The sequence below is a fragment of the Anguilla rostrata genome, chromosome 5 (assembly GCF_018555375.3).
Source record: "Anguilla rostrata isolate EN2019 chromosome 5, ASM1855537v3, whole genome shotgun sequence".
Taxonomy (NCBI): Eukaryota; Metazoa; Chordata; class Actinopteri; order Anguilliformes; family Anguillidae; genus Anguilla; species Anguilla rostrata.
The window spans coordinates 18,025,688-18,047,830 of NC_057937.1; the positions used below are offsets into that span (position 1 = coordinate 18,025,688).

Sequence of the window (22,143 nt, forward strand, 5' to 3'; positions counted from 1 at the left end):
CCCCCCTCCACATCCCCCCCCCCCCCCCCCCCCCCCCCGGTCTCTGCTGCATGCCAGAGCACCAATAATAAATGAAGATATTCCTGGCTGGGAGAGCGCTGGGGAAATCATAGTGCTACCTGTACTGAGCGTTCAGGGCGGTGGGGGTGGGTGGGGTGTGTGGGGGGGGGGCGAGAGCTACGGGCCTGGCCCCACGCTGGGAGACCAGCTGTCGGGGGGAGCGGGGAGCTAGGGGCGGAGGAGGGGGCTGGTCACTGGGGGCCCCAGGTACGACAGGAAGTCTCCCCCGAAGCTCACGCTCGGCAGGACTGCTCGGCCGGTAAAGGAGCCGCGCGAGCGGCGGTCAGCCATTCGCCGCTCGTCCCCGGCAGCCCCGGGCTCGACCAATCCGCTCGCTCCGTTCCTTTTTTTTTTTTTCTCGACCGGAGCTGCGCAGCGGGGCAGGAGCTGCGCAGCCGGAGCTGCGCAGTCGGGGCGAAGCCTCCGTTTGAGCCCGCGCGGCCGGGGAGCAGAAACGCGGCGACGGATCGGGGGGGGGGGCAACAGAAGCCGAACGCATCAGGAGACGCTAACGACCCCGAACGCACCGACGCAGACGCGCTTTACTCCGACCCCGCAGACAACTCGGGCAATTAGAGCCCCCAAATCACGCCCCCTTACAACAACAGCCCAATTACAGCCTTACAACCCGGCGTCCCGGAAACAACAGACCAGCAGCTGGGACCAGACGCTTAATTCCTCGCACCAACTTCAATTACAAGAGAAAACAGAGGAAAAAAAAAAATCGGACATGACTTAATAATTCTGACCAGAACCGTGTCCTATCAATGTACACGCACTCACGCGCCGCAAACTACGGTCAGGTCAAGCCAACTCCGTTCAACCCTACCTCTTTTAACTCGGGCGCTGGAACAGGAAAAAAAATTCTGGAGTTTTTTTTTTTTTTTATAATCTCCAGACAGCTAAAAGTGGTGAAAATGTAATTTTTCTTTGCCTTGACAAGGATAAAAAAAAAAAAAACGCAGATTCTGGCACGCTCTTTTGTGAGCCGGTTCCCCTCCCACTTGCACTTTCATGTTCTGAGGGAGGAGGGAGGGGGGAGGGGGGGTGGCTGGGGTTCCAACAGCCAGGTGTGGTCCCTCCCATGCGATGGGGTTCTGCGGCTTCAGGAACTTTTATTTTACCGACCTGGCGCACACTGATCAATGTAGCACACAGACACACACACACACACACACACACACACACACAAAGCAAGCCCCCACCACCCGAATACAAACACACGCACAGCAGCCTCCACCACTCAAACACCGCCCGCCCACGCTCACGCACGCACGCCCCAGCCGCCACCGCCACCACCACATCCGAAAAACACACAAACGCAGTACACACGCCAGCCCCCGACACCCAAACAGACACATGCTGAAAGCGCGCGCGCACGCGTGCACACACGCGCACACACGCGCGCAGGCGCGCACAGGCAGGTGCTACACAACTTCTCCTCTGTAGCGGGTCTCTAATGAAGCCCCAGTTGTGGCGCCACGTAGGCGCGGGCGCTCCGGCGGGATAATTACGCCGATCCCTCGCAGCTGAGTTTGGCAGATGCGTCGGAGGCAGCGCGCGCCGCGCCGCGTGGTAACGAGCGGCGGGGAGCGGAGGTGGGATTCGTCAGACCCCGCCATCCGCCATTAGCGGCTTGGCACCGTCGCAAATGAGAGGTTTTTTTTTTTTTTTTTTGCGCGCGAAGGAGCCCTTCGCCGGGGCTGTGAAATTCCGCCGAATTCTTTCACTGTCTCCACATAAGAGAGAGAGAGGAAGGGAGAGAGAGAGAGAGGGAGGGAGGGAGAGAGAGAGGGAGAGAGGGAGGGAGGGAGGGAGGGAGGGAGAGAGAGACAGAGAGAGACAGAGGGAGGGAGGGGCAGAGAGAGAAGAGAAGAGAGAGAGGGAGATTGGGAGAGGGGGAGACAGGGGAAAAGAGAAAGGAAGCGAGAGAGGGAAAGAAGGAGAGACAGCGAAAGAGAGGGAGGGAGAAACGGAGGAGAGAAATGGAAGGAAAGAGAGGAGGGGGGAAAAAAGAAAAAGAAAAACAAAAAAAAAGGGAAAAGGAGGAAGAGGGGAGCGAGGGCAGGGAAGAGAAGTTCACACTGCTGCGACCGGATTTGTCACCTCTCTCAGCACAAGGAGCCCAGAGTGTGGCATCATGGGAAATTACCAAATCAGAACGCATTGATTTTCTGCAGGAGGAAACGAATGGTAAAAAACAAACTCTCCTGACGGAGAATTAAGGAGGAGACGACAGAAGCCTATTGTTTTACGCTCTCTCGCTCCTATCCTCCAGCACCCTTCCCACATTCCCCCTTTCCCTGCTCTGTAATTATCAGAACAGCTGAACAGAGACAGATCCACACGCTGACAAACAGAGCCCAGCTCCACCTTATCAAATATCCTAACAGTCCTTTTCATCTTTAATCCACCCATTCACAGTACGGTCTGCAAGGACCTGATTTGTGTGTGCGTGTGTGTGTGTGTGCGTGCATAAGCGCAGGTGTGTGTGTGTGCGTGTATGTGCATGTATGCGTGCTTAAGCGCAGGTGTGTGTGTGTGTATGCATAAGCATGTGCGTATGTGTGTGTGTATGCACGCACGTGTGGGTATGCATGTGCATGTCTGTGTGTGTGAGTGAGTGTGTGTGTGTGTGTGTGTGTGTGTGAATGTTTGTTATGGTGTTACAGTGACTCAGAAAGACATACTCAGAGAAGAGAGCTGATCTTGGATCAGTTCCTCAAGTTGCCTCAGCTGGCAGTTCTTCCTACCTCTAGGAAGGCTTAGCACTTTTTATGAATGTATTTAGAAAATTGGTCCAGGAAAAAACCCCACGAGACTAAGCATCTCCTTGTTGAGGGGGTCCTGTAAGGTAAAAATACAAGCAACGTAAAGAACAGAAATAAAATCCAAACTCTACCTCCCGAACACTTCACGTCCCCGGCTTCCTTCAACAACAGAAAACTCACCGAAAAAATAATTCCCACCGCAACCCAGGCTGCGCTTTAAAGCGAAGCCCCCGATCCTTCAGGAAGCGATCGCGTTTTCGCGACACGGCATCGAACCAAGGCAGGTCAAAAGCAGAATTTTAAAACGCGCCTGAAAGTCTTCGCTGACTGAAAGTCTTTCCCGCCCTCGGCTGCACCGGCAATCTGCGCGGAACCCAACGCGCGCGAAGCGCCGGGAATCGCGGTCGCGCCGGCGACGGTTTCCACGGCAATCGAACGAGCGCGTAAAAGCCACGGAAACGCGACGCGACGCGACTTCGGGCGGCTCGACGAGAGTGCAGCGCGCGCGCAGCCGGCAACGTGCAAAGAGTTTATCAGCAAACAAATTTAAATGAGCCAATTGAGAGCGTAATTGCGTCGTAGGTTATTATCATCAATATCCCCGCTCGTCAATACCGCACTCAACCGCACCGAAATTAAAAACAATCAAGGAAATCATAAATAACATTTGCATTCAAGCTGTCCCGCTTATTGTTATAACAACAACAATTAGAGCATTGGTAATATGAATTAATAACACGCCACGATATAGTGCAGCTATTAACATGACAACCCCTGTCATAAGATATGGCAGCTTATTACAGCTCATGACAAATATCAAAACACTGCCATAATGTATGCAGCAAATTTCACAAAAATGATACAAAATGATCATGTATAATGTATAAAATATGATGGTGTTGTGAGTTTTGGCATTGTAATACGATGTCAAGGCGGGTGTTATGAGTCTTGCTATATAGCATTATGTAGGCTTTATGGTATATAACTCAAATGAAGTGTCATGAAATCATAACCAGACAGTTGTTTAACAGGCCTTATTTCCGTTTTCCAAGACCGCAGCCTGGTGGTCCAAGGACAAGGTCACGGTCACGGTCAGGGTCAAAGCCCCAGTCATTGCATTAAGACTCAGGCACGCACTGAGAAACGCGTGTGTTGACCGCAGGCCAGCGGTTGCTCGCGCGGAGTACTACCTGTCAAACGCCTCTTACGCCTGGGCCACCGACCGTGACCGAACCGCAGCGGTGGTACGTGTAGAGCTCAGGCTTAAACCGGGAAACGACCGCAGACCACAGCGGTCACGTTTCCAATTCAGTCATCGCCTGGCTTTGATACGTTCACTTATTTTTCCTACAGAATTAAATATAAGTTTCAAATTCAAAAACAAAAGCTAAAAATGGACAGCGTCCGCACCCCCTCTCCATCCCTCCCTCCCTCGTTCCCCTTCCACGGCTTCATCCATCCCTCCATCCCTCCCTCCCTCCCTCCGATGCTAAACGATCGATTTCAAGGTGACCCTTCCTGAATTACCCTGAGTGGTTTCCCCTTGCCGCTCCAGCTCGGTCCCAGTAATTAACACCAGCGCCTAATGAAGTCCAGCTGCTCTCTGAGTGGACTGAGCGCGTGCCAACTCCGCCAGCGCCCCCGCCAGGCGTCCGGCGAGCCGCCGCGCTCATCGCTCCGCCTGGCGTCATTCCTCCCTCCCTCCCTCCCTCCCTCCATCCATCGCTCCTATTAGAGCACATCCTTCTAACGTTCACTGCCCCTATGTCTACGCATCTGTTACTCTCTTTCTCTCTCTCTCTGTGTCCGTCTCTGCTTTTCCCTCCATCCTCCCCTCCGTTCTACACCTCTGTTTACAGTACATCCATCTCCCCGCATCCCGCGTTACGTCCCTCCATCCATTTGGCCGGTTTGCGTCGCTCTCTCTCTCTCTCCGCCTCTCTCTCTTTCGGCCCTGTCCTCCTTCAGCCCTCTCTGCTCAATATTCTTTTCCATCCATCCTCTGTGTCCCCCTAAGTCCCTTCATTCCCAGTTCACCACTCCCTTTGTCTTTCTCTTCTGTCAATTTCTCCCTCCCCATTTCCCTGCTTCCGTTCTTTCGCTCCCTCCTGACACCTCCCCCTCTTTCCCATTCTCTCCATCTCCCTTCTTTCGCCTTCCCTCTCTCTCTCCATGCAGATATCCCTTTCTCCCTTCCCACTGCATTGCCCTTGTAATCCCTGTATCCCTCTTGCCCTCTCTCTCTCTCTCACACACACACACACACACACACTCTCTCTCTCTAGCTCTCCCCCCTCCCTCTTTTTCTCCCTCCCTCTCTCTCTCTCTCCCTCAGAACACTGGAGCAGACAGTGTTTATGAATGATCAATTGGGACAGCATAGTAAGACCAGGCCAACAATCCCAGAATCGATAGGAAACTCGCACACTAGACTCACTCCTGGACCACCCACCACACACACACACACATGCTGTACAGTGTTGCATCACATGATCTGGTGCACCACACACACATCAGCACATGCCACTGTGCATGCACACACACACTCATGATCATGGGTGCACCTGAACACGCACATATACATATGCAGAGACACATGCTCATGTACAGATACATGCAGACACACACTTAAGAAAACATGCGTGCACACACACACACACACACACACACACACACGCACGGATAGCTTTAAACCTTAGGAAAGCGGCCCTCCACCCTTGTCTTACACCGCCTCCATGTTTGTGACACAGCAGCATAGCATTTGAGATGCATAAAGTCAGCGTTGTGCACAAACGTTGCATCTTTAAAAAATGGATTTCTGCGGAATGGCAGAAACCTCATTCTAGGTTCCATTTGCCAATGAGCATTATACAGCAGCTTCATCATTTGGGGATTCAAACCAACTTTATTTGTTCCCGAGTTTGGAAACTCAGACGGTACGTAGAGCCGGACGAGAACTTTCAATGCGTCTTAAAGCGAAACGATAAAAAAATGTAGATATGAGGTTCATGCTGATGATAAACACGAGTTCATATTTATCACACCAGCAGGCCTCCGATTTAAATCACAGGGATAAGAATCACAGGGTTTGATGCTGGTTCCTACAGAGGTGCACGAGGAGAGGGAATTCTGGGATGTATTTGAGGGGGGTGGGGGTGGGGTTGGGGGTTGGGGTTCTCATTAGTAACGAGGAACCTCCCGCCCCGTGGGGGGGTGTAGGGGTTTGGGGGGGGGGGCGCTCTGGACTTTTGAACCCGTGCGTTCCCCCGCTTAACCCCCGCTCCGCCGCGGCGTGTAGCGCCAGGGCGCGGGATCAAAGCCCGCCGGGCCCGGGCTGTCACCTCACCGCCCCCAACCTGCTCCCTGAGAAGACTCCGCTTTGAACCCTCTCTCTCTCTCTCTCTCTCTCTCTCTCTCTCTCTCTCCCTCTCTCTCTTTCGCTCTCCTCTCTCTCTCTCTCTCTCTTCTCTCTCTCCTCTCTCTCTCTCTCTCTCTCTCTCTCTCTTCTCTCTCTCCTCTCTCTCTCTCCCGCTCTCTCCTCTCTCTCTCTCTCTCTCTTCCCTCTCTCTCACTCCTCTCTCTCTCTCTTCTCTCCCTCTCTCTCTTTTCCTCCTCTCCTCTCTCCTCTCTCTCCCTCCATCTCTCTCTCTCACCCTCTTCTTCTCTCCCTCTCTCTCTCTCTCCCCCTCTCTCTTTCGCTCTCTCTCCCCCATCTCTCTCTCACCCCTCTTTCTCTCCCCTCTCTCTCCACCCCTCTTTCTCTCTCTCTCACACACACACACACATGCACACACTCACAGACACTCCTTTTTTTTTCTCTCCTCCCTCCCTCCCTCCTCCTTCCCTCTAGCCCATCTCATCTGTGTCTGTTGCTTGCTCTCTCTTATTTGGTCTCTGCCTTTTCCAATATCTCACTTTCAATCAGCTTTAGAGACAAAATGTACAACTAACCCATGCACAGAGATCAAGCAGTGGAAAGAATGAGCAAAATGGCTATATACAGTACTGTGTGTGTGCACAGTGCTGTGTCACTGTGCCTTCGACGAAGGCAGTGCGCACTGTGCTGGATCACTGTGCATTTGACTAAGGCAGCAACACTGTACTGTGTTACCCTGTGCCTTTGACTAAGGGAGTGTACACTGTGCTCTGTCTCTGTCTTTGACTAAGGCCGTGACACTGTGGCTTTGACTAAGGCAGAGACACTGTGCTGTGTTACCCTGTGCCTTTGACTAAGGCAGAGACACTGTGCTGTGTAAATCTGACCCTCAAACTTTGAGAGGAGAGGGACCAATGAGCATTTTTTGTAATTTCTGGGAAAAGGAAATCTCTCGCACTTCAGTTTTCATAACATTTTAAATAATGCAGCTTCAATCCATGCCCCCTGAAGGGAACAGTATCTCTACAGCTCTCTCTGCTCACACTCACTCCATCTGCCCTTCCCCTCCCTCTCTCTGCCTCTCTCCTTCTCTCTTGCCCTCTATCATTCTCTCATGCGCTCAACCACTCCGTTTTCATCACCGACTCACTCTCTCTCTCTCACCTTACCCGCCCTTTGCTCCCTGCCCATCTCTACATCTCTCTCTCCCTCCCTCCCTCCCTGTTCTCCCTCCCTCTCTCTCTCTCTCTCTCTCTCTCTCTCCTCCGCCCTTCCCTGCTCGGGCCGCTGTGCGACTCGGGCCTCTCTCTCTCCCCGCGCGCGCGGATGTCCTGATTTATGACGGGGCGCTTCCCCGCGCCTCCCCGCGAGCGCCTCGCCCAGCGGAAGTCCCACCAGCTGCGACAGATGCCGGCGTCGCCCGAGAAAATAAATTCTCAACACTTAACGAATTAAGCAAGGAACTAATTGCAGCTGGCCTGCGTTCATTACGCACGCACGCGAGCTGCCTGTTTGTCTTTAACAATTAGTACGAAGAGCGGGAGGGAGAGAGGGAAGGAGGGAGGGAGAGAGGGAGGGGAGGGAGGGGTGAAGGAGAACAGAGGCGGATAATTGTCATTTATATCCCAGGCAGCCTGCTCCGTCGTACCTGGGCCGGGTGGGGTACGGAAGGCGCGAGTGCACGTGCGACCGTGACATCACAGGAGTATGTGCATCTATGACATCACAAGAGCGTGTGCCCTCCTCCATCTCGGTTCAAAGGCTTTTCAGGGGGAGACATGAAGGTTAACTGGTGTGCATGTCAACAGACCTGTCACACACACACACACACACATGCACAAACATTCACACATGCGCGCACGCGCACACACACACACACACACACACACACACACACACCTCTCGAGCACAAATGGTCGTGTGCCTCATTTACCATTCTCTTCCCACATCTTTTGGGGGACTGTCCCCAGAAAGGCTCTCAGCTAGCTCTCTAAACAGCTTGTAATTACTTTTAATAAACAGCATAAGAAGCAAATCAAGCGAAAACGTGGTGAAATGAGCTCTCGTGGGGGGACCCAACGCCACTGAGCCACGCAAACAAATATTTCAACAACATCTGAGTTTTTACATGCCCTTTAAATGTTTCAATATGCCTTACGCAGTGGGCGGAGAGAGAGAGAGAGAGAGAGAGAGAGAGAAGGAAGTGTGATGGAGAGACAGGGAAACAGCAGGAGGGGAGAGAAAGATAACGGGCATGAAAGGGAGCAAGTGCCACAGGTTTGTTCTTGGTGGATGGGCTCTGTGCATGCCAGTGGGTTGGTCATCAGCAGGCATTTCCCATCATGCACTGTCATCCCCCCCATCTCTGGGCCTTTACAGTGTGCCCCCAGCCCGAACCCCCCAAATCACTGCAAAGGGACCCCCTCCACCCATCCTCTTGCTCAGATCTCCCTCCCTGCCTCCCCCGCTCATGGTGTGCCCCCTCTCCTTCTGTTACCCCTCTCCCCCGACGATCCCCTCTTCTTCCTCCCCCTTCCATCAGCGGTTCCGGCTGGCTGCCACCAGGTGGTGTGTGCGATGTGTGTGTAAGTGTGTGTGTGTGTGTGTAAGTGTGTGTGTGTGTATGCGTGCGGGCCTGCGTATGCATGTGTGTGCGTGTGCGTGCTCGTGTGCGAGTGCTGGCGTGCATGTGTGTGTGTGTGTGTGTTTTTGCATGCATACTGTACATCATCTGCTCCCATCGTGACCTTGAGGCATCGAACATCAGACATGACTTTACCATTCCATTCTGAAGTGACAAAGAAAAAAAAACTTCATCCATCTCCATGTTCATATAATTCATGCACTCATCTCATGCATGCACACATATAAATTGGGGGGGGGGGGGTGTGAGGGTGGGACCACAACTTCCTGAAGCCCTTCTGTTAATCTCCCCCCTAAGACTCGAGAGTGAATTCTAAAGAGGGTCTAGGGAGTGCAAGGCTCTAAAACACCCATTTACAAAGAAGTTAACAACTCCTAGCTGCAGAGCGAGAGGTATCTTACGATGCTATTGACAAGCACAGATTAGAGCGATATCAATTAATAACAGTGCAGCAGAGGGAATTTCTGTTGATAAACAATTTTAAAGGAATGTTGAAAGCCGGCATCTATCAATCCAGTGACACTGGGAAGAGTGTGTGACTGTCAGGGTCAAGCTAGCTTCCAATACACAGTGTGGGGTGATGCAAATCCAACACAAATCCAAGTTTCACAGGTGGAAACAACAACTTATAGATACAAGAAGTTCACTTCTCAGACTTTGCTAAACGATCACTGCTCAGACAGTACTAGGATCAGTGGTCAGAAAAACATAACTATTTAGACATCACTATTAGATCATGGGTTCTCTGTTCAGACATCACTAAAGGATCCCCGCTTTGACCGCTTCACTATAAGATCGCTGTTGTTTCTGCAGAGTTGCACATCTGGGTCTGAACCCCAGGCTGCCATGCGTTCAGCGCGCGATGATAAATAAATAAAACTCATGAATGAAGCGCATCGTTAGTTCAATTCCCCCTGGGGCCGGTTAGATTCAGGTGAGTGGCCTTGCCCCTGCTCCAGCTAGGCGGAACTCGAGGGAGGGTGTGTGTGTGTGTGTGTGTGCGTGTGCGTGCATGCGTGTGTGTAGATGCAGTGACAGAGAGCGGGGTGTTCACAGTGAGCGCCACAGTCCCCTCATCATCACTTCCATAATGTCCCAAAGGAACAGGAGCATCAGTAAAATGCCTCAGTAAAAAGACGCACTGTGACACTTTGAAAAAAGTAGTCACCTCTGAGACACTTCATATAGTAGCAGCCGCCACCATAAAACCTGGTTAAAACAGTCAGCTTTGTCTCAGTGACACTTGAAAAACAAAGTGGTCATCTCTGTAGCACTTTGACAGGGCGCTTTACAATACTTTGGGTGGCCACTACTGGACTTTTCCCATGAGCACCATGGAGAAAAGATATAGACACTTTGCTTCTCTTTAAACCTGGCACCGGGGCCATGCAGGCCCACAGACAGAGAAGCACGAGATTTAAGAACACATGCGAACGCAACGGTCAAACGCATGTGACGCAAGCGGGCCTGGCTGAACAGGAAGAGGTCAAATCACACATGCTGAATTACACTAATTTTTACTGCACGGCTTTCTATGACAGACAAGCTCCTGCATCTCCTTTCAGTAAGAACACCACCATGCTGCGCACAGATGCTATAAAAACCATGTCGAAGTGAACTTAAACCTGATGACACAATATGTATGCCAGCGTGTTACTGGTGCAGAGCTGTGCGATGATGTCATGCGATGAGGTCACTGCGGTGTATGGCGACACCCCTGCCTGTGCTACACAGTTCCTGCACGAACTACAGGCGAGAAAAGGGGTTTGGTGGGAAGGGCAGCGGTGTCAAACTGTCAATGTGCCTCCCCCAGCTATAGCCCGGCCCACTAGCCCCGCCCCCTCCCATCCCAATGCTCCACAGGCAATGAGTGTGTTTCATTCAGACAGCTTGGTACGGAGAGAGCAGGGGGACAAACCTTGCAGCTGGGCGGGCTCTCCTAAAGGCCATCCGTGAGCCAAGGTGGGTGAAAAGAGAAGGCAGGGTGACAGTTAGTACGTCTATGGTTACATGGGGGGGAGGGGCACACAGATTGGGGGGGGTGTCAATCATTGTGGAGGAGTAGTAGTGAGGGGGTGGGGGTGTGATGGAGAGCAGGTGGGCAGCTCTGTCATGCACCTGAAAATTCCCATTCACAAAAAAAAAACCCAATAACACTAAAAATCCAAGTCCAAGAACCAAGAACACGATGTGTGGAGCGTTTTTTCCTTCAACCCTCACTCCGGATTTTAGCAATTATAATAATTCCTGCTGCCGCACCTCTTATTGGCGAGAGGAGGAGCAAGACAACAGCCCTCAGAGGGGAGGAGGAGGTGGGGTGACGGGGTGGAGGGGTAGAAAGGTGGAGGGGGGCAGAGAGGAGTCTGAACGCAGCTCAGTCCCAGTAACGAGCGCGGAACGAAAGCGAGGCTAAACGCGGTATGCTAACTGAAGCGCGGCGGCTCGATCGGGGCGAGGGAGAGGGGCGGGGCCTCGCGGCGAGCGGGACGCGCCGGCGATTAGAACGCCGTTAGCGACGGCGCGCTCTACCGCCAGAAAAGGCGGGAAAAAGGGCCCCTTACGCTCCTCGTACGAACGCACACGCAGACGAGCGTACCTGCGCGCACGTACGCGCTTCTCCAAACGCATTCCACGGCCTGAAACGAACGCACACACACACGCACACGAAAAAAGGATTGCATTTGTCTCACACGAAGCTGGGGGAACACGACTGGGACTTTCCGGAAAAACTTTTCTCTTTTTCGGTTTTTCCTCTCTTCTCCCCCTGCTGAAGCGTCACTCCCCAGCGCTCCCGCGTTCCTCCCGTTTGCCTTCTCCCCTCCCCCCCCCCCCCCCCCGTCCCCCCCCCCAACACTCCACGTCTCCGTCCACCATGAGCTAGCGTCTCCCAGGAACGCTCCAGTGCTTTCTTTTTTTTTTTTTTTTCCAGAGTTTTTATTGTTTTCTGCTGTGCAGCTGGAACCAAAGCGCCCACCCCCTTCCCCCCCCCCTCCCTCCAACAACACCCCCCACCCCCGCGAGGAGACGCCGCAGCACAGCGTGTCTCCACCGCACCCCAAAAAAACAGCCCCCCCCCTCTCCTCGGCATACCCCCACGGTCTCCTCAGGGGCGCCAGGAGCGCGTCGAACGCCAGCTCAGGGGTGACTCGGGTGTAGCGAGAGTCCTGGAGCGCGCGGTAAACAGATTCTAAAATTAAAAGCTCAGACGCGGGGCGGACTGTGATTAAAGGCCCAGGTGGACCCCTCTCGCCGCGGCCCCGCGGCGAGGGAGAGGGATTAAGTGTTCCCCTCCTCCCCCCCCCCCCCGAAAACAAACCAACTCGGGCTCGGTCACCGCCGGTCTCCGGCCCTCTCGCTCCGCTCGGGAAAAACAAATCAGATGGGCGGAGAGCGCAACCTGTACGAGAACTAGAAAAATCCGAAGCTCGCTGTAGTCCACTCGCCACAAATAAACAGAGCTTGGACACCGTTTCCCACAATGCCTCGCTTCGCCGTCGGAGCTCGCATTCCGGTTTCTCTCTCCCGTCCCAATTTAGGTCGCTCGCTCTCCGGCTCTATCCCTTTCCCCCCCCCATTCCTTTCATTCCCCTCTCTCCATTTCTTTTCACCATTAATCCATTCTTTCACTCATTCCCTTTCTCCTTGCAGCATCTACGCACACCTCTCCTGTAGTTCTTCAGCACTACCTCTGGCTTTGCACTCTCAGTCTCTCTCTCTCTCTCTCCATCTCTTTATCCAGGCTTCCATTCTCTCCCACTCTGCAGAGACACCAGAGACGGAGTTAATCCTGGTAAATGAGTGACACTGGCTCGTCCCTGAGACTCTCTCTCTCTCTCTCTCTCTCCGCGTGAGAGAGGGGTGCCACGGCGACGGCATTATTACCGTTATTATTGGCATCGCTTCTCTGCGCGGGCCGAGCAGGCCAACGCAATCACTCGCCCGCGGGACGCGGCGATCGAAATCGCAAACGGCCACACCTGCACCCGCAGGTTCACCACGGGACGAGAAACGGCTTCTTAATCCTGCGCGAACGTGCGTGCGCTCGCGCATGTGTGTGTGTGTGCGTGTGCCCACACATGTATGTGTGTGTGTGCGTGTGCCTGCGCATGTGTGTGTGTGTGTGTGTGTGTGTGGTCGCGCATGTATGTGTGTGTGCGTGCGTGTGCTCGCGCATGTACGTGTGTGTGCGTGCGTGTGCTCGCGCATGTATGTGTGTAGTGTGTGTGTGTGGCGCGCATGAGTGGTGCGTCGGCTGCGCATGTAGTGTGTGTGTGCGTGTGCCCGCGCATGTATGTGTGTGTGTGTGTGCGTGTGCGTGCGCCCGCGCATGTATGTGTGTGTGTGCGTGTGTGTGTGTGTGCGTGTGCGCACATGAGCGCACATGTATGTGTGTGTGTGTGCGTGTGCGCACATGAGCGCACATGTATGTGTGAATGTGTGTGTGTGTGCTCACATGTATGTGTATGTGTGTGTGTGTGCGCCCACGCACATGTATGTGTGAATGTGTTCGTGCGTGCACATGTACAGTATGCGTGCTTGTTTGTGTGTGTGTGTGTGTCTGTGTGTGTGCACGCACTTGCATGACATAAATGCGCATGTGGTGTGCATGTGAACGTGCATTTTTCAACTGACAGCTATTCCTTATGCTCGGGGACACACATGAAAAACATGCACACAGAGAACCAGTTCTCTCACCTCTCTGCCTTAGCATCTCTGTAAAGCCTTATTTGGTTTTCATTGTCACGTGCTTCTTATTTCCATCTACTAAACCGTGCTACCCGTCTACTTCTGTTAATTTCAGCACAAAACCCTGCAATATGATTGGTCATCCGGCTCCGAGGGTTCAAAAGTGATGTCACAATAAGGCTGGTAATCCAAATGAAAATTCCAGGGGCCACACTAAGCCTATAATAACACGACTCATCCCAGACTTTGCGAGCGGGGGGAGGGTGCGTGTTGCACGCAATCAAACCTGTTGTCGAACGCACGCACGCACGGTCCTTTGCATCGGCTCCTTTCCCCAGTCATGTGCCGAGGGGGTAAATGTGTTGGAAATCACATTACAGGATATGATTAGACTGTCGGAAGCCTTGCCCCCCCGTCATTCGCCAACCCTAAAAGCCCACCAAGACAAACCGGGATTGCCATGGCGATGCAGATAACAGAATTTCAAAGCGACCTCACAGTGGAGTGGCAACTGGCGGGTCAATAACTGTCTGATTGACAGTGACTAACTGAATGACCGATAAAAAGATAATTTTCCTTGTATCTGTGTGTATGTGTGTGTGTGTGTTTGTGTGTGTGTGTGTACACGTAGCCAGCTGGTGGTAATGAGGTTCAGCATTGTTCACAGAGGTCACATGGACATACATATAAAAAAATTAAAAATAATTAAATTAACACGGTCAGGACAGCTGTGTCCAGTGAGAGTGTGTCACAGCAAGCGAGGCTGATAGCTGAGTGACAAAGGTCACACATCTCTTTTTCCACCTCATCCACTTTTTCCTCCTTTCCAATCTCCCACCCCTCACTTCTCTGCAGCCAGGGACCACCCCTCTAAAGAAACGAGGGAGGAGTGAGGAATGAGAGGAGAAGGACGGACAGAAGCGCGTGATAGCTCGATGTTTAACAAAACGAATAAAGCCAGTCTACGTGTGTGTGTGTGTGAGTGCGTGTGTCTGCACGTCCAAGTGAGCGTAATATGCATGTCTGTGTCCACAGCAAATCTAGCCCACTCATTTCCTGAGGCGTTGCATTAGGTGAGTAATCGTCTTGCAGTCTATATGGTGCAACAATCTGCTGTGTGTGTAATCAAGAGCCTCGGACTCACACAACAGGCTCCTAACAGAATAAAGCCAATGCCTTTACCTCTGGATTTTACTGCTGGCCATCTCAGCTTGGCATAGCAATCTCGCTGATTAAAGCACCCAACCAACACAAGACACCGCAGGTAAATAATCAAGATCAGTTAATATGACTCTCCATCTCTCTCCCTGTTTCAGTCTCTCCCTCTATTTTTCTACCTTTAACAATCTTTATATCTTCCTTCTCTTTTACCTCTTTCCCACTGGATCACTCCATCTTCCCTCTGCCTTTCTACTTCTCTCTTGCTCTCTCTCATTCGCTCGCTCTCTCTTCCACTCTCTTTTTGATCACTCACTCGCTCCCTCTTGCTCCCTCCCTCTCTCTCTCTCTGTCTCTCTAACTCTGTTGTTCTCTGAGTTGTATTGAAGAACAGAATGGGAAGCCCGGCGCTAGCGTTAAAACCCGGCTGCCAGACTGAATGAGACATCGCATCAGCGTTGTGCTAATGTGGCATTACCCTGAATCTGCTCCGGAGAGAGGCGTCTGCGCCGCCATCCCGAGACCCCATTACCGCGGCCTGCCGAGGAGCCGCGGGACGGCCTGGGCTCCTCTCATGTCTGATCAGCGTTAGCGTGAGCACGAGCACACCGCCAGATCCAGCGTTCACTGCGCACAGCATCTGCTCTCAGATACTCTAACCAAATACTGTGTCTAAACAAACACTGCCTCTGAACAAACACTGCCTCTAACAAACTCTGCCTCTAAACAAACACTGCCTCTAAACAAATACTGCCTTTAAATAAACTCTGCCTCTAAACAAACACTGCCTCTAAACAAATACTGCCTCTAAACAAACTCTGCCTCTAAAAAACTCTGCCTCTAACAAACACTGCCTCTAACAAACTCTGCCTCTAACAAACACTGCCTCTAAACAAACACTGCCTCTGAACAAATACTGCCTCTAAACAAACTCTGCCTCTAAACAAATACTGCCTTTAAATAAACTCTGTCTCTAAACAAATACTGCCTCCAAACAAATACTGTGTCTAAACAAATGCTGCCTCTAAACAAACACTGCATTTAAACAAATACTGCCTCTGAACAAACACTGCATTTAAACAAATACTGCCTCTGAACAAATACTGCCTCTAACCAAACATTGCCTCCGAACAAACACTGCCTCTAACAAACTCTGCCTCTAAACAAATACTGCCTGTAAACAAACACTGCCTTTAAACAAACACTGCCTCTGAGCAAACACTGCCTCTAATCAAACACTGCCTCTAATCAATAACTGCCTCTAAACAAACAAGGTCTCAAGAAATACTGTCTCCAAAGAAATACTACCACTAAACAAGTACTGCCTCTAAAAAACACTGCCTCTAAACAAATGCTTTAATTAAATACTGCCTCATCTCAAATATAGCCCCTAATCAAACACTGCATCTAAACAAATACTACATTATTATAAAATACTGCCTCTTATCGAATATCAAATTTAAACAAGTACTAACTCTAATCAAATACCACCTCTTAACAAATAATACCACAAATACTGTCTCCAGGTACAGACTCCATTCTTAGTTACTGTTCAGAACATTTCAGAAAATCAATATTCTTAATAACGGCAAAATATTGCATGAAATGTCTTTCGATCTTTCCACCACACAAAATGTATTTCACACCTTCTCCCTCGCCTTGTGAGAGATGTTTGACCATTATTCACTTAAACTCAGACAACCGCCTCGTGTGCGTTTTACTACACACATTAAACACCGCAGTGATGGGGATTTAATTGACTTGAACCACTTGAATAAAATGCCTTGCCAAATCCTTGCATCGAAGAACACGTTCTATAATAACTGGAAATCAGCGTATGAAAGTTCTGAGCAAAGACTAGCACGAGAGAGACGTGCTTTAAGGAGTCACAGATGCTTTCACACCTGCCATTTTTGCAGATCAGCCATGCGCATGCACATGATCAGACCAAGTCTGAATGAGATAAAAATTCTGATCAAGAAATTAAACGGATTCTATTTTTAATATGATAGGAAATTAAAATCCAGCCTCTTTCATTCCCAATGTCTGTATTCAAAATATTAGCTTATTCTGGCAACTGCTTTTCCAAATAAAATGTTCACATTTCCAAAACACACACACAAAAAAACAAACAAAAAAAACAACAAAAAAAACAAAGCTGGTTGGATGAGGTTGCGAATGTGGGCAAGGCCATTTAAAGTAGCAAAAAGGTACAACAAAGTGCATAGAGCCCAATTTGGCCCATTTTAAAACTGGGTCAAATTCAGCTGGACCAAAGTGACAGACAAGGAAAAACCCTATACAAATGACACAGGTAGGGCTGCATTTCTACAGACAGAGAAGGTGGAGAGGGGTGTAGGAGATGTGAGTGTGTGCGCGTGTGTGTGCGTGCGCACACGTGTGCATGTGTGTGACGGAGGCACAGCCCAGGAGTAAAGAATTAATCTGAGACAGGGTTGTGCAGGGGGGCTTTGAGGGGGGTGGGGGGGGGTGGGCGGGGGGGTGAGAGAGAGGCATGATAACAACTTGACAAACACCATGCTGCTGCACAGAGGAGTGTCTATGTGTGCCAACACCTTAAGACACATGCCAGGAGGGAGATGAGTGTGTGTGTATTTCTCAATAAAAACTCTGTGTGAAAAAAAGACTGTGTGTGAATGTGTATAAGCATGAAAGCATGCTCACAGGCATGGTGCGCACACGCAGACACACACACACGCAGAAACAGACGCGCACACACACAAGCACGCGCGCACCCACGCCCGTGGCACCTCTGATCACGGCAGACGAACACGCTAAAGAATTGTAAAGAGATTAAGGTGGCTGTCGGAGCACATGTGAGGCATCGGCGGGAACACACCCGTCTGACATTTCCGCAGCTGTCACACAGCGAGACGATCCTGCAGCAAGACACCTGACATTTTCATTACCGCAACGCCGGAGCGCGGAGAAACAATGGAGCAAATGCCAGCCGGTTTACCGCCGCCATTCACTTCCGTCCACACCGCACTCGCCTCCGTACGAAAGGAAGCCAACCATCACTGCCACCCAGCTTAGAGAGACTACCCATCACTGCCACCCAGCTTAGAGAGACTACCCATCACTGCCACCCTGCTTAGAGAGACTATCCATCACAGCCACCCTGCTTAGAGAGACTACCCATCACAGCCACCCTGCTTAGAGAGACTACCCATCACAGCCACCCTGCTTAGAGAGACTACCCATCACTGCCACCCTGCTTAGAGAGACTACCCATCACTGCCACCCTGCTTAGAGAGACTACCCATCACAGCCACCCTGCTTAGAGAGACTACCCATCACAGCCACCCTGCTTAGAGAGACTACCCATCACTGCCACCCAGCTTAGAGAGACTACCCATCACTGCCACCCAGCTTAGAGAGACTACCCATCACTGCCACCCTGCTTAGAGAGACTACCCATCACAGCCACCCTGCTTAGAGAGACTACCCATCACTGCCACCCTGCTTAGAGAGACTATCCATCACAGCCACCCTGCTTGGAGAGACTACCCATCACTGCCCCCCTGCTTAGAGAGGCTACCCATCACTGCCACCCTGCTTAGAGAGACTACCCATCACAGCCACCCTGCTTAGAGAGACTACCCATCACAGCCACCCTGCTTAGAGAGACTACCCATCACAGCCACCCTGCTTAGAGAGACTACCCATCACAGCCACCCTGCTTAGAGAGACTACCCATCACAGCCACCCTGCTTAGAGAGACTACCCATCACTGCCACCCTGCTTAGAGAGACTACCATCACTGCCACCTTAGAGCCATCACTGCCCCCTGCTTAGAGAGACTACCCATCACAGCCACCCTGCTTAGAGAGACTACCCATCACAGCCACCCTGCTTAGAGAGACTACCCATCACTGCCACCCTGCTTAGAGAGACTACCCATCACAGCCACCCTGCTTAGAGAGACTACCCATCACAGCCACCCTGCTTAGAGAGACTACCCATCACAGCCACCCTGCTTAGAGAGACTACCCATCACAGCCACCCTGCTTAGAGAGACTACCCATCACTGCCACCCTGCTTAGAGAGACTACCCATCACAGCCACCCTGCTTAGAGAGACTACCCATCACTGCCACCCTGCTTAGAGAGACTACCCATCACTGCCACCCTGCTTAGAGAGACTACCCATCACTGCCACCCTGCTTAGAGAGACTACCCATCACTGCCACCCTGCTTAGAGAGACTACCCATCACTGCCACCCTGCTTAGAGAGACTACCCATCACAGCCACCCTGCTTAGAGAGACTACCCATCACTGCCTATCCCCTTACATTACATTACAGGCATTTAGCAGAGCGACTTACGCAACTTTTAAAGCAATGCAGGTTAAGTACCTTGCTCAAGGGTACAGCTGCAGTGTTCTACCGCGGAATCGAACCTGCAACCTTTAGGTAACAACACCAGCTCCTTACCCATCATACTACACTGCCGCTGTTCCCCATACAGACAAACTTTTTTTTCACTGAGAAAATTCCCATCTCTCCTTCTGAAGGAAAGAAACATCCTTTAAAATAGGGAGTTACCTCTCCTTCCTTAAAGTGGAAAACCATCTTTCCCTCCTTACAGATGGAAAACCACCTCTCTTCCTTATAGTGGAAAACCATCTTTCCATCCATACAGATGGAAAACTACCCTCTACACTGGAAGACCATCTTCCTGAGAGGGAAATCCAGTGTAGCCTGTTCTGCATTTGGCTGTTGTACAAGTTGTAAAAACAGACATTGGGTGGGACACAGTGGTCTGTGGAAGTACATAAGCAGAGCAACTTGAACTGAAATGACTTCACTGGATTGATTACAGAACTGCAACTATCAGGTCTGTAGACAACTTGTAATTAAGTAAATAAGTCAATAAATACTAAAATACTAAAGAAAGATGATGATGATTATTATAATTATGCTTATTGCTATTATTATTATTCAAATAGCAGTGCTATACCAATATTAGTCCTGTTTGCGTGAAACCCGAGTCAGGTACAATACAGAAAAGTGTACAAGATCCACATTCAGCGAGCAAGGTCATGCACATACAGCTGACCTGCAGCACAGGACTCTCACAATGTTTCCCTAACATTTTTGCAATTTCAAAGCAACATCATTACAGTTCTGCAGCAAAAATGGCTGTATCCTTTTACATTCAAGTCTGTATCAACAAGAAACAAAGACACAAAACAAAGAGATATATACAAAGAGATCAAAGATATATATATATATATATATACAGTATATATATTTTATATATATATGTATATATGACACACATTTTCAGAAAGGATTTATATCTATACATTAAATGAAAAAGGAAGGGGACTCAAAGGCCTGTAATAATCTCAGCAGCTCTATATCAAAGGCGACAGATAGCATGAACGTCTAATAATTGTTTCGTGATCACAGAGAAAGAAAAGGACAAGCGACGGAAGGAGCGGTTGTTCCTCTGTGATCTCTTTCCTAATTTTCTCGCGGAGGCAACCTGATAAAGGTTAATGCGCCGCTCTTTTTTATTATTTAAAAGACGTCATCAATCTTTGAAGAAGGCGGAAAAAAAATAATAAAATAATAACGCCACTTAAAATAATCTGCCTCAATTCCATAATTAATCTCCGCCGGCTTTCTGACAATTACGATGTTAATTAACCCAAAATTCCCTCCATGGCGGAGGAGCGAGGCTCGCGATCCCGATTTTCCCGTTTCTGGGCCGCCGTATCTGGAAATCATCGCCTTTTAGGGAAATTAACGCGATGAAAGGAGAGGATTTTCTCTGTGTGTGCGCGTGTGCCTGAGCCTGCGTGTGTGTATGTGTGCATATGAGAAGATGAGCGTGTGTGTGTGTGAGACAGAGAGTGTGAGTGTGTGTGTGTGTGTATGTGTGTGTGAGAGAGAGAAAGAGAAGGTAGGAATTTGAGTCTGCGTCAGAGAGGGTCCCAGCAGTCCACTTACATTGAAAGCATTGTTGTCAGGCAAACCATAATCCAAGAGTAGTATGAACAATCCTGTGAATTCTGTTAAAACTGCATAAACTTGCGAATGTGCTGCTTCATATACAGTATGAATGTGCGAGCAGGCAAGCAGACAAATTTGGTGTGTGAAGTAGGTGTGTGATATTTTTCTTCTTTTTTTGGGGGGGGGTGGGGGCTCCGCTATTATACCACTGCTTGCTGTGTACTGGGGAGAGAAGGTGAAGAGTAAAAAGAAGAGGAAGAACAAGAAGGGGAAGAAAAGGAAGAAGAGGGAGAAGAAGATGAAGCAGGAGAGGCGTTATATCATTCAAAGTCAACTGTGCAGACTATGAGCGGGCGGTTTTGAGTCCTGTCGGGTGGGGGGGGTTGGGGGGGTGGGGGGAGTTCGGTACGGTCGTGGGACCGCTGACCTCCGAACCGCCAGCTCCGGAAAAACAAACTAGCCAGCCGGCATGGGCGCAGGACGGGGTGGGGGGTCAGACCAGACGCAAGCACTCCGGCTGTTTGCTTTTGGAATTACTCCTGGCCCCCAGATTATAAATCTGCAGTGCAGTGCGCCTCTGTGCCTTGGCTTCAAACACAGAAAGACCAGGGGATGGGGAAACATCAAGGAAAAAAAATATATATTGTTCTCACACAAGGGACCAGACCGAACATTCGATGGATCGAATATGAAGCTATTCAATCGCCATTGATAATCGATCACTCAGGTAGGCATACAAAATACTCATTAAATTAACAAAAAATGTATTAATAGATGTCATTCAAGCTTCAAAGATTCAGGAAATGCCATTCAAACACTGGTGGAAAAATGTCTAACTTATTCCAGTCATGCCACATGGCCCAGCTTATGAAAAGGCAGGACGTGTGCGTTTGTGTTCAGCCGTTATTTCAGGAAGGGGGTGGACAGGGCGGGGGGGAAGGTTGGGAGGGGATGCTGCAGAGGACTGAGAGCCCTCGGAGGTGAGACCTGCAGCCGTGACTTCGGCTGCGCAGCGGATGAGCTAACAGCTGAGCGGAACAGCTGTCGAGAGAGAGCGGCCTCTGCTGTTTCCCGAAATAGAGCTGTTCCTTTTTCACCTGTCTGCTGGGTGGGAGTGCAGGGGCGGGGGTGGTGGTGGTGGTGGTGGAGGTGGGGGGGCAGCATGTGGGGGGGGGGGGGGGGGGGCGGGGAGGGGGGGGGCTCGCTCGGTGTCGAGGAGGAAGAGCGAAAAACGAACCGAAATATATCAGGAGAGGACAGGCGCGCCGCGCGCACACGCGCTCACACAGACACGCGGGAAGTCGTGTTAGCTCACCGATCATGTGGTTGGCGACGTGGATCTGAATCTCCCGCTCCGTCTCAAAGGTCATTTGGCATTTGATGCACTGGTACGTCTTCTTCTGCAACAATACCAGAGGAGGCAAGTGGGGATTTAGTCCAGAGGAGGGGGGTTACTGAGCCTTCT

At 50.8% G+C, this 22,143-nt stretch overlaps 1 protein-coding gene across 3 annotated transcripts in view; it reads right to left on the reverse strand.

The window, feature by feature from the left end:
• The window catches only part of znf423 (zinc finger protein 423), a 165,086-nt gene that overhangs the window by 60,533 nt on the left and 82,410 nt on the right, over positions 1–22,143 (reverse strand). For 2 of the 3 annotated variants that reach the window (XM_064335484.1, XM_064335481.1), the window contains 2 exons: positions 21,994–22,078; positions 10,770–10,790 (listed from right to left, as the gene is read on the reverse strand). In XM_064335484.1, coding sequence (XP_064191554.1) covers positions 10,770–10,790; positions 21,994–22,078 — 106 coding nt within the window. The remainder of the gene's footprint in view (positions 1–10,769; positions 10,791–21,993; positions 22,079–22,143) is intronic. The other variant, XM_064335483.1, reaches the window with a different exon arrangement.